General features: G+C 43.1%; 3 protein-coding genes across 6 annotated transcripts; 1 reads left to right on the top strand and 2 right to left on the bottom strand.

Annotated features, from left to right (window-relative positions):
- Positions 1–107: 107 nt before the first annotated feature.
- On the bottom strand, positions 108–5442 carry LOC6739009 (neuronal membrane glycoprotein M6-a). Of its 3 annotated transcripts, none has more exons than XM_016171889.3 (5): positions 4995–5442; positions 2639–2851; positions 1635–1794; positions 1280–1584; positions 108–1203 (listed from the first exon to the last, which is right to left on the bottom strand). In XM_016171889.3, the coding sequence occupies exons 1-5, from the start codon at positions 4996–4998 to the stop codon at positions 926–928; spliced, it is 960 nt and encodes a 319-aa protein (XP_016032839.1). In that variant the 5' UTR covers positions 4999–5442; the 3' UTR covers positions 108–925. The 3 variants fall into 3 exon arrangements, with proteins under 3 accessions (XP_016032839.1, XP_016032837.1, XP_016032838.1); XM_016171887.3 differs by lacking the exon at positions 4995–5442 and adding an exon at positions 4158–4446; XM_016171888.3 differs by lacking the exon at positions 2639–2851 and having other exon boundaries at positions 4995–5439.
- Positions 5443–5743: 301 nt separating this feature from the next.
- Positions 5744–13848, top strand: LOC6739007 (Golgi apparatus protein 1). Of its 2 annotated transcripts, none has more exons than XM_002085766.4 (6): positions 5744–6888; positions 7271–8480; positions 8558–8943; positions 9128–9496; positions 12681–13050; positions 13270–13848. In XM_002085766.4, the coding sequence occupies exons 1-6, from the start codon at positions 6190–6192 to the stop codon at positions 13545–13547; spliced, it is 3312 nt and encodes a 1103-aa protein (XP_002085802.1). In that variant the 5' UTR covers positions 5744–6189; the 3' UTR covers positions 13548–13848. The 2 variants fall into 2 exon arrangements, with proteins under 2 accessions (XP_002085802.1, XP_016032836.1); XM_016169117.3 differs by having other exon boundaries at positions 8558–8955.
- LOC6739008 (juvenile hormone esterase) lies at positions 9624–12215 on the bottom strand. Its single transcript, XM_002085767.4, has 5 exons — positions 11904–12215; positions 11223–11366; positions 10439–11090; positions 10191–10381; positions 9624–10136 (listed from the first exon to the last, which is right to left on the bottom strand). Exons 1-5 carry the CDS (start codon positions 12159–12161, stop codon positions 9702–9704), a joined length of 1680 nt encoding a protein of 559 aa, XP_002085803.2. The 5' UTR covers positions 12162–12215; the 3' UTR covers positions 9624–9701.
- Positions 13849–14196: the final 348 nt, after the last annotated feature.

Genomic DNA, 14196 nt, shown 5'->3' with positions numbered 1-14196 from the left:
TTGTATTAGTAATTCAACAATTTGCGAATCCTTGCCCATTTGCAAGAAAAATTAATGAGTTATGGGTCTACGTTCAAATTTCAATCCCAGTTTCAAACACACACAGCTATGATGTTTGCTTTACCTCAAGTTCTTTATTGAATTTTTAAAAGTTTATACTTTTTGTATAAGTGTGAGGTTAGAAAATTGTAGTATAAAATATATTATTGTTACGTACGTGTGTATATTAAATACGAGATAAATATATTTATACTTTTATACTTAGTCAAATCTTTAGATTAACATTGCCTTACTAAAATGATGCTACCGCATTTACAAATTACTACGGCAGGATTCGTATTGCTTTAAAGTTGTAGATGCAATGGTGAAATATACACATTAAAAGTAATTTCTTGTACAGATTTTAAAGACAATCATGCACGGATGGACTACACTATGTAATAATAATAAGTTGCGATTAACTAATGTATCCGTATATTAATAAAATGCATTCGGCAATTCAGAAGAATCAATTTGAGCATAAGCATTTGACTGTTATGTTGGCATGGATTTATTGATTGCAAGGTAGTAAGAAACGCAAGAATAATGAATGTAAACTAACTTAAATCAATGGACGGAAGAAAAATGTCAGTGGAACAGTACAGAAGATAAGAAGCATAATTTCAGTGTAACAATTGATTTGTCAGTTTAGACATGGATACACCTGCTTAACTAATAAAACGATAAACAGTTAAAGCGACCAACTCATTAAATGAACTAGCAAAACTTGAAACTCAACTTTAATCTTAGGTCTAAATGAAAAATCTTAACTATAACATGTTGGGTTTCGTTGGAAAGTGGTTCACTGTTCGTTGTATTGTGCGTGAATCGCTCAAAGAGCGCTAGACTTGTCCTTAAGCTCAAACTGAATCTTCTGAAATATGTCCTAGAAGCGATCCTTCGAGGTGGCGCTGTACTCCAGCTCGTTCAGGTTCTGGATCTCCTGCAGCTCCTGGAACTTTTCGTGGTCCCGAATGTGGGCGTAGTTGGCAGACAGGCACATCAGGTAGTGGACCAGACTGAGCAGCACCAAAAGGGTGGACAGAGTGGCCAAAATGAACATCACTTCTGCGTTCTCAACACCGTCTTTGCAGAATGCCTTGATCTCGTACTTTTCGCAGACCTTCATGTCCTCCAATTTCGTGTTTGGCGGGAACATGAAATCTGTGGGATCCAAGTATTATTAGATGGCTTATCTTTATGTATCTCTTGTATATTATGTATATCTTCAAGGGCTTACGGAATTGCGTCAGATCAATGCAGCTTTGAGAGTGCTCAACACTGGTGCACATGTTCCAGAACATGGTGTAAATGAAGGTAACCACTACCAGGAAGCAGAGGATCAAACTCCAAACGAAGTTTAGCAGGTAGGTTATCCCCATAAGGACGGCGCACGAAATTCGACCACCCACTCGAGACCGCCACGCCCGATAAACTTTGTATCTGGTGGCTCCGGTGGCTAAAAATCCGACGAACAGGATCATAAATCCGAGGGCAGCCATGCCCGCTCCAATTATTACGAAAATCATTTGCACCGCTTCGATCCTAAAGGGATCAGATGGTTAGAGTCCTGGTAGTCCTGATAAAGTACGTACCATATCAGACGTAGGTGGAAAACCTGGTCAACCATTATAACGGTGAGGGAGGCTCCTCGGTACATAGTGAAGCAGAAGATTCCTACTCCCAGGAGACACATCAGAGTGGCTATCAGGGTGGCGTAGGGAATACGCGCCATGCAGGATTGGCAGCATTCTCCTAAAAACAAAATGTGGCACATTTTAGAAAATATGTTTTCAATAAACTTTTGATTGTAATGTTAAACTAGTGGTGTGTCTACGAAGTGAATAAATGCTAATTTTCAAATATAATCAATGCGGTGAAAGACTTGAAGAAATCTACTAATGTACATATATGTGGAAATTGAAAAATACATAGACTTCGCTTATCTACACAAATATTTTTGTTTAAACAATTTTTTTTTTCAAGTGATTAAAAGTTCTATAAAGCTATAGAACAGAACAGACATCAGAATACAAATTTCGGTTTGGCTAATTCAAATGACAAAGAGGCGGAAGCTCTCGCTTCGTAACAATCTGATTCAAAACTTGATAAAGATATGATAATGTGATACCTTTATTAAGTTATCGATCACAGTAATCTAAAAAATTATCATCAGTTTAATTATCAAACCGGAAGAACTATAAAAGGCTGACGTTTTCTTTCAGCATTGTGTTATTGTATTTTCACTTAACTTCGAAAAATTGTGTAACTATGCAATGAAGCCTAGGGACAGAGGTGAAACGAGTGTTATAATAGATCTACAGAGTTACAAGCATGGAATGCCTTATGAGAGAAGTGGGAAAGCGAGTTATAAACATAAGTGCATGGCACACTAAAGACGAATACACACAAACTGAAAAAGACAGTGATAAGATAACAGGTGAAACCGCGGCTGGTGCTTTCAGGGTGTCCAGTGAATCACGTAAAGCAGAACAAGCACAAGGTGTACACACAATTCGAATTCGATGAGGGTGGATCAATCGATTGCACTATTGGAATGCCTTGCGGACTCCGAGGTGTCCGGGATTCCGGGTCGTACCTTCGCCTCCGCGCTCCGTGTACCTGTCCAAGGAGTGATCCGAGCGGTACGAGTTGCGCCGACGGTTCTGGATGGTCGGGTTGTACGGATTCCCGTTGTAGGCGCGCGTCAGGACTCCGCCGTCGTCCTCAAAGTTCGTCTCGAGCAGGATCTCCTCGCGGGGATCCCGGATGCGATCGCGGTTGTTACCCTTGCCCGGCATACTGCACAATGCTTTATGGAGTCCAAGTCGGAATATATACAAAGAGCTTTAGTTACGGAACGTAGCTGGAGCTGAAGCTGGGCTAGCCCAAGCTAAACGGCACACAGTGAATCACACGCACACCGACGACGTCACCCAATCAAGAGGCCTCCCAACGATTATAATTTGTCTTTATAGCAATAACCACCGAACATCGAATGACGCTCCCGTAGAAAAGAAAGAACACTGAAATCCAAAAACTCACAATGTCTATGTCGAGTGGGTTCTCACTTTTCCAAAAGAGAGTTACGGAGATAACAGGCATAATTATCACATAACAACTGCTCTTCGAAGAGCGTAGCGCTCTCTTGCAAAATCTTGTTACACTGACAGAAAACATGTAGCCGTGGCATGAGTATAAAGTGGATATTTCGCGCACTAAAAGTTCGTAGCATTGCGAATGAAATTATACTTTGATCTATTTGAGCTATTTTAAGGTTTAGGCAACAATGTACAATGTATATCCCATTTTTAGATAAATAATCTTATAAATTTAGAAAGTGAATGGTTAAGCTAAGACTACCCAAGCAGATTCTTGTTGCACCTACGCCACACTTTTGAAATATGTTTTAATTTAATTATTCATTTGTCCTGTCAATTTCTATTGATACTCCAAAAGCATTTTGGAGTACTCCACTCCAATGCCCACAAAGCGCAAAAAACTAGCAAGTCCACATTTTTAGCGGCCACTAGATGAGTAACGGGTATCAGATAGTCGAGCAAATTGACTAATGTGTAAGAGAGTAAAAAATTTAAGGGAGTTAAACATTTGTATTTCAAAGATAAAGATTGCTCCCACATCACCCAATAGCACCATATTTATTTCTGTGCACGAATGCCTGTTGCTGTAATTAACGAGACAATTGGTTCGAACTTGTGGGTAGAAGTTCACTGCTTCGGTTAGGTCAAAAAGTCACACTAATAAGGGAAATGCGATAACCTTATAGGCATACATACTTCACCACACATCTATACATTTATGCCATTTTTTAAGACCCTCGTAAAACCCCTTCTTAAGCACTTATAGTAAACCTTTCTTTCTGGGTGCATCAATAAGGTATACTCCCCTACCATAAAGTAGCAGATAACTCACTTCATATTTTCGAGCGCGTTTCTTTGGAATGTAACTAAGCTAATTATGTGCTTAGTGGCAACTTAAAGTCGGACTAAGACAGGCGGGACAACGACCCCAGAAGAAGCATCCGAATGACATCCTGCCAGCGAAGCGAGTGAAGAGCCTGCGCCTTTTAAATGCATCCGCCTTTGAGAGATTCTCACCGGAAGTCCCGCGGTGTCTGTGCCAGACGGAATGCAATTGGAATGGAGATTGCCACCGGGGCTTTGGACCACATGCCTTACTCCAGATGCCGAAAGCGGGGTGCCAATGACACCAAGACAGAGGCCCAGGCTCGGCATTGGAGCAAAACATAAATTCCGGCTGCGTGCAATGACTTTGCGAATTAAGTGAGCGGCTGCCGGAGCGTAAATATAATAGTTAGGAAGCCTAGCTCAACACTTTAATACACTGGCTTAATTTGGCCAGATAAATGTCAGTCAGGGACGACTTGCACAAGCTATGACCGGAAAATAAGTAAATATGCTTAAACAGAATCTAGACATTATAAATAAAGCATATTTATGGGGAGTTGATAAATATACTTTACCCTCTAATAGATTTTACATATAGCTTTCTTCCCTTAAGAAAAAAATTAGCTTAAAAATATCACTAATACCATGAGTGACGTAAAATATTTTGAAAAATATTTTACTTGCTGTATAAAAGAAAAAAAAGGCAGCTTTTTCTAATACAAAATACTGTCAGGAGTGCAAGGCTCCATCAAATGGAAAATGGGCGCGAAAAGTTTTGTTTTTGTATATACTCGTATATATATACGTAAACACCTAACCAAAACAATGACTAGAGCGTTAGAGCACAAGAGTACGTCAAAAATAAGTAGTGACTTATTGGAGTAACTTTCCAACGTAACATAGATGTGTGTCCAATTGGAAAAGGGAAATATAAAATAGATAATCAATCCCCAGTGACTTACAGCTTAGTTAAATGTAAATCTAAACTTTGAACCACTCGTAGCCAGAAGGTGTTGGCCAACTTACCCATTGTGAATGGTTACCAGTCTCCGAAATGAAGTTATATCATTTAAGTGTCTCCAACTGGCTATGCAAGTGGCTGTGCACTGCAATTTGTTAGTTGCGTTGGAATTTCTGAAGCCTTTTGCATATGCTTGTATGTATACACAAACGCACAAACACCTCGCTCTACTTGGTAAACTCGAAACAAGTTTTAAGGTGTGAGCTTGACAGTGGAGTAGGGGGGATAAAACTCGCGCTTAGGCCGTTCTATTTGCACTTGGATGCTATTCAATTCCGATCGAAGACGAAATCACAGGTTGTTAAACTAATTCAGCTTAATTTTGTCCGCCAGCACGCATTTATTATCCTAGGCCAGCGAAGCAGCCAACTGAATTCGCCTAAAAACAAATAGTATCTACACAATAACGAGCGTATCGAAGAACTGAAGATACATTTATCGGCGGTACTATCGATGTTTCGGTATATTATTTTAAAACTGGTCACAGTGCAATATACTGCAAGTTTCACTTTAATTTACTAAATACTTTTTTTTTTTTTTTTTTTATATTTTGTGAATTAAAGTACAATTTAATTCTATAATTTTTATGTATACAGCGATAAAAATCAGATCGCAACAAGTTAAAAAGTTGTTATTGTTATGGGAGACATTCTGCGGAAAATATCTAAATATATAATTCGAACTAGGTACTTACTAATCCCTTTTGGTCCGACCCTGTCTAGTCGAAAATCTATCTCCAGCTTAAGCTTCGGCTATCGATATATTTCGGTGCAGCCGATAGTTCTAGCCATCTTCTATCGCCTGTTGGTCGTCGGTGAATTTATTGCGAATAGAAACTACGCTAGCACTCTAGATGCCGCATAAGCCGCACTCCGGGCTGTGATAGTACTCGGACCACATATTAAGCAGCCGGAAAAGCCGTACAAGAGATGACCAGGACGTGAGAGAGGCTGATTCGTGAACCGGCCCACCATATCCCACGTACTTGTTGTTGTTGCTCGGCACTGCACTTCGAGACCCGAATACACATATGTTTTCTGGCCACAAGGAGCGCACCGAATCGCTGTGACGACTGCACAAGTAGCTGCTTCTTTAGCTTACGCAAGCAATTCCCCGGTGGAGTTGGTTTCGATGATCGGTCACTGAGACCGCTGTCCAGAAGATCGGTCGTCCAGATAGACAGACGAGCCATCCGCGAACATGCTCCACGTCCTGTTTTCCGTTCTCCTCATGGCCACGGCCACCACGGCCGCGGACACCCTCCCGCGCAGCCGGCGAGTAGCCATCGACGTGGATAACGCGAAAGACATGCACAGCATTATCGACTTGGCCGAGTGCCAGGATCTCAAGAAGCTCTGCGCGCACCACAAGTCCACCGACAATCTGTCAATGCTGGAGTGCGCCCTGACATTCAGCTCCAGCCAGTTAATGGATCTCCCGGAGGGTTGCCAGAACGCTCTGTGGCTGCAGCAGCGCCAGTTGCAGTTGCCCGCCTGGTTGGAGAGCACTTTCCTGCCCGCCTATTGTCCCGCCGAGCGGCCCAAGCTGGAGAGCTGCCTGAATGCAGTGCACCTGTGGAGCTGCCTGGAGCAGCAGCGATTGAAGCTACCACAAAACAACGCCTGCCATCAGCACCTTCGAAAGGCCTACGAGTCCTTGGGACAGGACTACAGCGCCGTAGATGAGTTCTACACCGCCTGCGGACCACTCGTGGAGGAAAACAAGTGTGGCCGACTGAATGTCGACCACCTGCCTTCCGTGCTGTCGCAGCTGGCCACGGTTCAATGCCTGGAAGAGAGTGCCACCAAGACCGGCATCGAGCCAGTTTGCCAGGCAGCCATCAATTCCATTGAGCTCTTTCGCGTCTGCCAGGAGGATTTTTCGACTTTTTGCTCGCAGGTGAGTGAGATTCAAAAGTCAACAATGTGTTTTTGAGCTAGTCTTTTGAATTAACTACGCTTAGAGATAGGAAATAAAGACATGCCACGAGGGTCATTAGTTGAAAGGCAGTGTGAATCATATTATGATTTGTCTCACTATAAAGCGCTGCAGATAAGATTAGCGTGAATGAGGCACAAAATTATTTAAATTACGCTGTATCAATATATTTTTTGAGAATCGCTGTGAACCAAAATTATGTGATCATGTAATAGTTTTATTAAAATATGTGTTGTATTTTATAGTACTATAAAAGTTTGATTGAAATGACCTCTTCACCTTTACCGTAAATCTTAAACATTTTAAATAATTAAAAATAATTTAAAAACTCTTTTTGTTTCAGGAAAAGTCCGGCACTGCTGCCGGGTACAAGTGCCTCGTGCGGCACAAGAACCACCCCTCGATGTCTCCCCAGTGCTCCGCGCGAATCACTTCGAGGGACCAGCAAATGGGCCGCGACTACCGCGTGTCCCACGGTCTGGCTAAGGCCTGTAAGGACGACATTAAGTTGTACCACTGCCGGCGCGGGGTCTCTGAAGACAAGCACGTGCGGTTGGCTCAGATCCTGCTATGCCTGGAGTCAGTGTCTAAGAACGGTACCAAACTGGCGCCCGCTTGTCTCACTGAGTTAACAGATCACCGCCGCATGCTGATGACCGACTACCAGCTGTCACCAGAGCTTCTCAACGACTGTGCTGATGACATACCCAAGTTCTGTCCGGACGAGCACAAGGCCCAGCTGGTGAATGGCATGACAAGTACAGGTGGCGAGATCATCCACTGCCTGCTGGAGCACGTCAAGGCTAGGCGACCACAGAGACGTGTGACGGCACAATGTCAGCGAGGACTGGAGACCCTGATTAAGGCCAGCGATGCTGGGGAGGACTGGCGTGTCGATCCGGTGCTTAGACGCGCATGCAAACCAGTGGTGGATGTGGCCTGCAGGGATGTGCAGGGCGGAGACGCACGAGTCATGGGCTGTTTGATGGAGCACATTGGCACCCCAGTTATGCTGCCCGATTGCGAGCAGGCACTTCTCATTATTGAGTATTTCGTTGCCAGAGACTTCAAGTTGGATCCCCAGCTGTACAAACACTGCCGCGATGACGCAGTGAAGTACTGCCGTGCAAAGAAGCAATGGGATGATGCGCAGAACATACAAATGGATCCGGAAAGGGGACCCATGATCCTGCCCTGCCTACATCGCATGGCCTTCAGCGAGGACGAACACCAAACTCTGAGGAAGGACTGTTTTCAGGAGGTGAAGCGAGTGATGAGACAGCGCGCAATATCCATGGACTTGATTCCCGAGGTAGAGGATTACTGTTTGAACGATCTTTCTGCGTTCTGCGCGGACTGTACAGAGAAGGGAAGTGAAATGGAATGCCTGCAAAAGAACATGGACCAACTGCAGGCGGAGTGCAAGACAGTGGTCGTCAAGTATACGGAGGAGGAGGCAGCTCACGTCGAGCTCAACCCTGTCATAATGAACGTTTGCGGCGAGGCCATGCAGCAGCACTGCTCGGCGATCCTCAAAAGCGGAAAGGACAATGGTAATAAAAATATAGATTTAAAATGCCTAACAATACCCAATTTTTGGCACTCAAATATGTATTCTATTTCATTCCAGGCGACATGATGGACTGTCTTATAGCGCACAAGAACGACGCAGATCTGCGCAAGGATCTCCGCTGTCGGGCTGCCATCGAGCACTTCCAGATCATCTCGCTTAAGAGCTTCCACTTCACTACAAAGTTCAAAGAGGCGTGCCGTCCGTATGTCCAGCGCTTCTGCTCCTCGAGTGCCACCAAAAACGAAGTGGTGGCTTGCCTCAGTGAGGTCATGCGCAACGACACAATCAAGGCGCAGCGTCACCAGATCCCCAAGGAGTGCCGCCACCAGGTGAAGGCCCAACTCTACCAGCAGCGCGAGAGCATTCAACTGGACCCCAAGCTGGCCAACGCCTGTAAGCGTGAACTGGAGCAATTTTGCGAGGAGGAAAAGGGGCCCGGTCAGGTGAATGAAAAAGCAAGTTGTCTAACTCATCCTTAACCACTAATACGCTTAAACAAACAAACTTAGCGGAAGAATGAAATGGGAAATATGTGGCGATGAAAATTTGCTTCAGGCACTCGAAACTCACATCACAAACCAAAATTTAATCAATATTATTTACCATCCATGTTTCCTATCCTTGCAGGCTCTGGAGTGTCTTATAAGAAAGACCCATAGTTTGGGGAAGCCGTGTCATCATGCGATCTTCATGGTAAAGAAGTCTGAGTTGGGCGACAGTGGCACCGACTATACGCTTCTCACCACGTGCAAGGAAATGATCTACAAGTTCTGTCCAAGCACGGATTCGTCAAAACTACTGGACTGCCTCAAGACGTACAAGGATGACACGCAGTTCGACCAGCGGTGTCACCTGGTGGTGGTTAATCGCATGATCGAGCAAAATACTGACTTTCGATTCAATCCCTCACTGCAAAGCGCCTGTGGAAAGAACATAGATCGCTACTGCTCCAACATTGTGGCCAGCGCTTTGCCTAATGAGGAACTAAACGGAAAGGTGAGTGAAATGTCTACTGGTCTTCTTAAAAAAAGATTTGAAACTAAAAGTAGTTGGGGAGAAATTTCAAATATTACCTAAAAAGAGGTTTTTCGATGAATTTGCTACTAAGCTAAAAAACATTAGCTTTCATTTAAAATTTAACATTCATTTGTTATTAAAACAATTATTTACAGTTCCTTAATTGTATGTCGAATGGTGGCTATTAAAACTCCATGTCTTCTCGCTGTAGTCTTCCATTGTCAGGATCGTCAATTGCGGCAGTTAAAGTATCCAAAAAATCGTCGCCCTTAGTTACTTCCAAATTAAGTTTGTTATACGGCCCACTTGCGCTACTTAGCGGACTAAGATCACTGGGAACACCCTCGATAGCAAACGAAGTCCACACATCGACCATTTTCTGAGACATCTGAATGTCCTGCCCCTCCAGGGGATGCGTGGCGAAGAGGTAGATATTGTCATTCGAGTGATGCACTCCTCCATTGAAGGGATAGTGCGAGTTGTCGAACTCATATCCAAATCGAGTGTTTGTTCCCTCGTACTCAAAACTGTAGACGTAAACTGGCGTGGACCGTTGTTGGGTGTACATTTTGGTAGCCAGAGTTATCACCGGGGACTTCATGAAGATGTTCGTAGTAAGCTGAAGGAAACAAATTTAAACTGCCTGTTTTGTCTGTGCTTTTCTCGAACTTACGTCGAAGTACGAGGGCACTGCTGCACTATGATCATGACTGTTAAGCGCCTGAGGCTTAAAGAGCAACCGATTCAATATGTTATCCGTGAGTCCAGATGTGTCATTGACCAGGTCATTGATACCCTGGGAAAACTGACGGACACTTAATGAACTCACATTGGCCACCTTTGCCGCCAGCGCATCATAATAGCCTAGAACATTTATTAAATTTATTATATTTTGAAGACCCTACTAATGGTTTTACTTACTTGCTAGCACAAACGAACCATCGTGTTGAGTGAATCCTGTCAGAATAGGAATCTGTCTGCGATAGCTTTTCACCAGTTCACTTGGCTGTTGCGGGAGGATGCCGTGAAGGTCTCCAACAATCGGCGAAAAGGATTCTGAGGCCGTGGCCTTTAGAATGTCCACAACTTTCGCTTTTTGAAGGCACTTCACAAGCTGATCGTGTTGCTCACAGCCAGAACATCCCAACTGAACACAGATACGTCGAGATTGTGCCTCCGGATCCTTGTTGATTGCCCAGCTGGCGAAGATCGAACCAGACTGCACAATCGCTCTCTTGAACATATTGTCGTCGGTTTTAGGACTCAGCAGCAAGGAACTGGCTACTCCAGCGCCGGCACTCTGGCCAAAAATGGTCACCTTCTGAGGGTCACCGCCAAAGTTACTTATGTGCATTTGCACCCAGTCGAGGGCCATGAGGATATCGGCTATGGGCGCATTGCCGGGCAGCTCTTCCGTGTAGGTCGATAGCCAGCCGAGGGCTCCGACCCGGTACTGAGGTACAACTAGGACAACATCCTTTTCAAGGAGGTAGTTCGGTGGGTGGTCCTCGGCGGAGCCATTGTAAAAGCCGCCGCCATAGATATAAAACATTACAGGCTGACTAGCAGAAAGCTACAATGGATATATTTCATTAGACTCGTTATGTCAAGTTCAAGGCTCTAATCTCAATCCTTTGGAACCCAAATAGCTCTTTGTGCATCTGATTTTGGCTCATCATGATTAGTACGACTATTTTTGACTCACATTTTTAGTGTATACCGACAGATTGAGGCAATTTTCGAGTTCCGCATCAGACATCTGACTATCTAGATTTGTTATCACCGGGCAGCGCTGTCCAAAGTTCAGTGCGTTGAGGGTGCCTGTCCATGGTGAGCGCGCCACAGGTGGCTATACGCGAAATAGAGAAAAGAAAGCGTTTGCACTTCGTCATACACCATCTTATCAGTAAAAGTCAATATAATTCGATTATTTAGAAAGATAGGTTGGCTTCCCAAGGAGTATACCCTCACCACAGTAAAATTGCTTAGGCCAATTTTTTCTAACTTTATCTTGGCAATAGTATAATCTATTCTGTCATTGAATAACTTCATTCACTTTATGTACATCCATCGTTCTAAATATGTATTTAAGGGTACTTAAACTTCGACCTCGCATTGTTTTTATTTTAAAACTTATTTCTTATTTCTTGTCTTAATTTGACTGCACTTGAACTTATATAGCTCAAATATACTTTTGACAACTTATGTAGTAACAGAAAATTGTAATTTTTCGTCGAGAATAACATTTCTCACCGCAAGCAATCTTTTCGATCGAGTACGAACTAATGGATTAATTTGGTTTGAGCTAGAAAAATTGTGACCTTGAAGTAATAATTTAGTTGTAACATTTTTGCACTATCGTTTTTACACAAATGAGATCGTTTACCCGAAAACGCAGCTCCTCCATTGGTGGTTCGGCAAATGGGATGCCCCGAAACTGCATAAAGGCTTGATCCGTCCAGGCTGTGTAGGCATGGTTGCCAAGAACCGTCCCCTGTCCATTAGATAGTTCCACTATCACCGTAGGTGTTTCGGACGCATCGGCACCCGGGCCGCCGGTGAGGAATATCACAAGAAAGGCGGTTAGCCCAGCGGTTAGAACCCCGCACAGCGTCAGCATCACGTATACGCCGCGTCTACGCATCAGACCTGACTGATTCGACTTCGAACTGGATCGAGACTGAAGCGTCGCTGGTGGCTAACGAATTGCCGGCTCATATGAAAGGCAGTGAGATTTTAGTTGTTTTCTTTTTACTTTTGGAATCTCTAATCACATGTGCTTCCTTATCTCCGCTGCCGTATAGCATTCCCTGCCAATAAAGCAAACCTTTCAATTGAATATAATTTAACAAGTCAAAACATTCTGATACCTTTTAGTCGTAGATGATAAAGGTATACTGGAATTGTTGAAAAGTATAAAACCTGTATGAACGCTGTGTTCTCGGAATCTATAAAAGTATGCAGATTCTAGTGACGCCTCCGCTGTGCAAGTTTAATTTAAAGCGTCGCCACGCCCACTGTAGTGCCCCCACAATACACACAATGTGTATTGTCAACCTATAGATTCCATAGAATTTTATTTATTAATTTATTTAACAAATCTTGATTCTTTTTTTAATTATTTGTTAAGGTTTTACAAATAATTTGTTTCAATGTGTTGTAGGTGATTCACTGTCTAAAAGACAAGTTCCGCCAATCTGCGCTAGACGAACCATGTGCGCAGGAGATGATCAAGATCCTGCAGGAGCAGGCTCTCAACTACAAGTTAAACCCCCTACTGCAGGTGTTCTGCAAGTCGGAGATCCAAGAACTGTGCAAGGCAAATGTGGATTCCGACGAGCACGGTCAGCTAGCGGAGTGCTTGAAGACGGCCTTCCTGCAGAAGCAGATCATCAACCGGCAGTGTCAGATGGAGGTGGCCACTCTGATCGCCGAAGCCAAGGCTGACATTCACGTTGATCCCATTCTTGAAACGGCGTGCACGGTCGATCTGCTGAGATACTGTTCCAAAGTGGCAGCTGGCAATGGACGCAGTGAGTTTAAATAGTATAAGAAATATTAGTTTATTCCCAATTAAAAACAAGTAGTAGTTAGTTAGTAGTTATTCTGAGCATCAATGACTTGTTATTTATATCATTTTCAGAATTTATATTACCTCATAATTCTAAATACTTACAAAAGGTTGTTAAAATTATTTGTATCGTATTCAAATATAAATATAATAAATTATGTTTTTTATTTCTATGTTCTAGAACTTAATTGCTTAAGGACGCTGCTGAAGGATACGCCAAACTCGTTGGAGACGGACTGTCGAGAAAAGCTGCAGCGACGCATCGAGATGTTCAGGAACGCAGACGACACGTTAGCGCTGCCGCCCGAGGATGTGCAGCAGCTGGTGCAACAGGTCGTTGCCTCGCCGGCGCGGAAATTCTTCCTTGTGATACTAATGAGCGCCACGGGCCTGGTCTTCCTCACCGGCATCTTCCTGGGACGGGCCACCAAACGGGCAATGGGCTTAAAAAATAAATAATTCATATACTAGACTGTAGTGACGATGTGCAGGAGGAGTGTGCATGTTTGTGAGCTTGTTGATTTCCATTTCGGCCCATCCATGACCCCATTCCGATCCCCAGAAGTATACTTTCACTCCACCCTGCCTGCCTTTCGATATTTGTGTGAGCAATTTGTGGCTTAGTCGTTTTTAAGACCAAAAAATACGCGAGAGAGGAGAACACAATAAAATATTCTAGTTCCATTCTTAGGACTCTTTTCGTTATAGCTTTTTTGTAACAATTTCAATTGTATATTAAATTGTATTTTTGTAAACAAAAGACCCCTTCTTTTTTAATATTTCCACATGGAAGGCATCAACAGGTGTTTCTCGATGGATCCTGATACGGCAGAGTGCCTTGTTTTAAGAACGAAAGTTAAGTAAAAACCAAAGAAAGGAAAACAATTGAGATAGGTTTATCCATTTATCAAATACCAAGGTAACTCAAAGTAATTCATTTAATTTTATGCCTCTTATGAAAATTACAATTTGTGTTAATTAATTAAGCTTGACTCTAATTTTTACCGTAACTCGTCCTTGTTATTTATTATTGATATTAGTAATTATATTATCATCCATTTATGCCTTAAATATTTATCGATGATTTAATTGTTATACGTTAAAAATT

This window comes from Drosophila simulans, chromosome 3L (genome assembly GCF_016746395.2).
Source record: "Drosophila simulans strain w501 chromosome 3L, Prin_Dsim_3.1, whole genome shotgun sequence".
In the NCBI taxonomy this organism is placed as follows: domain Eukaryota; kingdom Metazoa; phylum Arthropoda; class Insecta; order Diptera; family Drosophilidae; genus Drosophila; species Drosophila simulans.
This window is presented reverse-complemented; position numbering and strand designations above follow the sequence as displayed.

Excerpts from the sequence above, each read along its gene's own strand:
- LOC6739008 (XM_002085767.4), bottom strand. The coding sequence starts at position 12,161 with ATGCGTAGACGCGGCGTATACGTGATGCTGACGCTGTGCGGGGTTCTA. Across the intron at positions 11,367-11,903 it reads TGGAGGAGCTGCGTTTTCGG|CCACCTGTGGCGCGCTCACC; the intron begins GTAAACGATCTC and ends TTTCGCGTATAG. Across the intron at positions 10,137-10,190 it reads CAGTGCCCTCGTACTTCGAC|CTTACTACGAACATCTTCAT; the intron begins GTAAGTTCGAGA and ends TGTTTCCTTCAG.
- LOC6739007 (XM_016169117.3), top strand. The coding sequence starts at position 6,190 with ATGCTCCACGTCCTGTTTTCCGTTCTCCTCATGGCCACGGCCACCACG. Across the intron at positions 6,889-7,270 it reads TTTCGACTTTTTGCTCGCAG|GAAAAGTCCGGCACTGCTGC; the intron begins GTGAGTGAGATT and ends TTTTTGTTTCAG. Across the intron at positions 8,481-8,557 it reads CAAAAGCGGAAAGGACAATG|GCGACATGATGGACTGTCTT; the intron begins GTAATAAAAATA and ends ATTTCATTCCAG.
- LOC6739009 (XM_016171887.3), bottom strand. The coding sequence starts at position 4,308 with ATGTTTTGCTCCAATGCCGAGCCTGGGCCTCTGTCTTGGTGTCATTGG. Across the intron at positions 1,585-1,634 it reads TTCCACCTACGTCTGATATG|GATCGAAGCGGTGCAAATGA; the intron begins GTACGTACTTTA and ends TGATCCCTTTAG. Across the intron at positions 1,204-1,279 it reads CATTGATCTGACGCAATTCC|ATTTCATGTTCCCGCCAAAC; the intron begins GTAAGCCCTTGA and ends TGGATCCCACAG.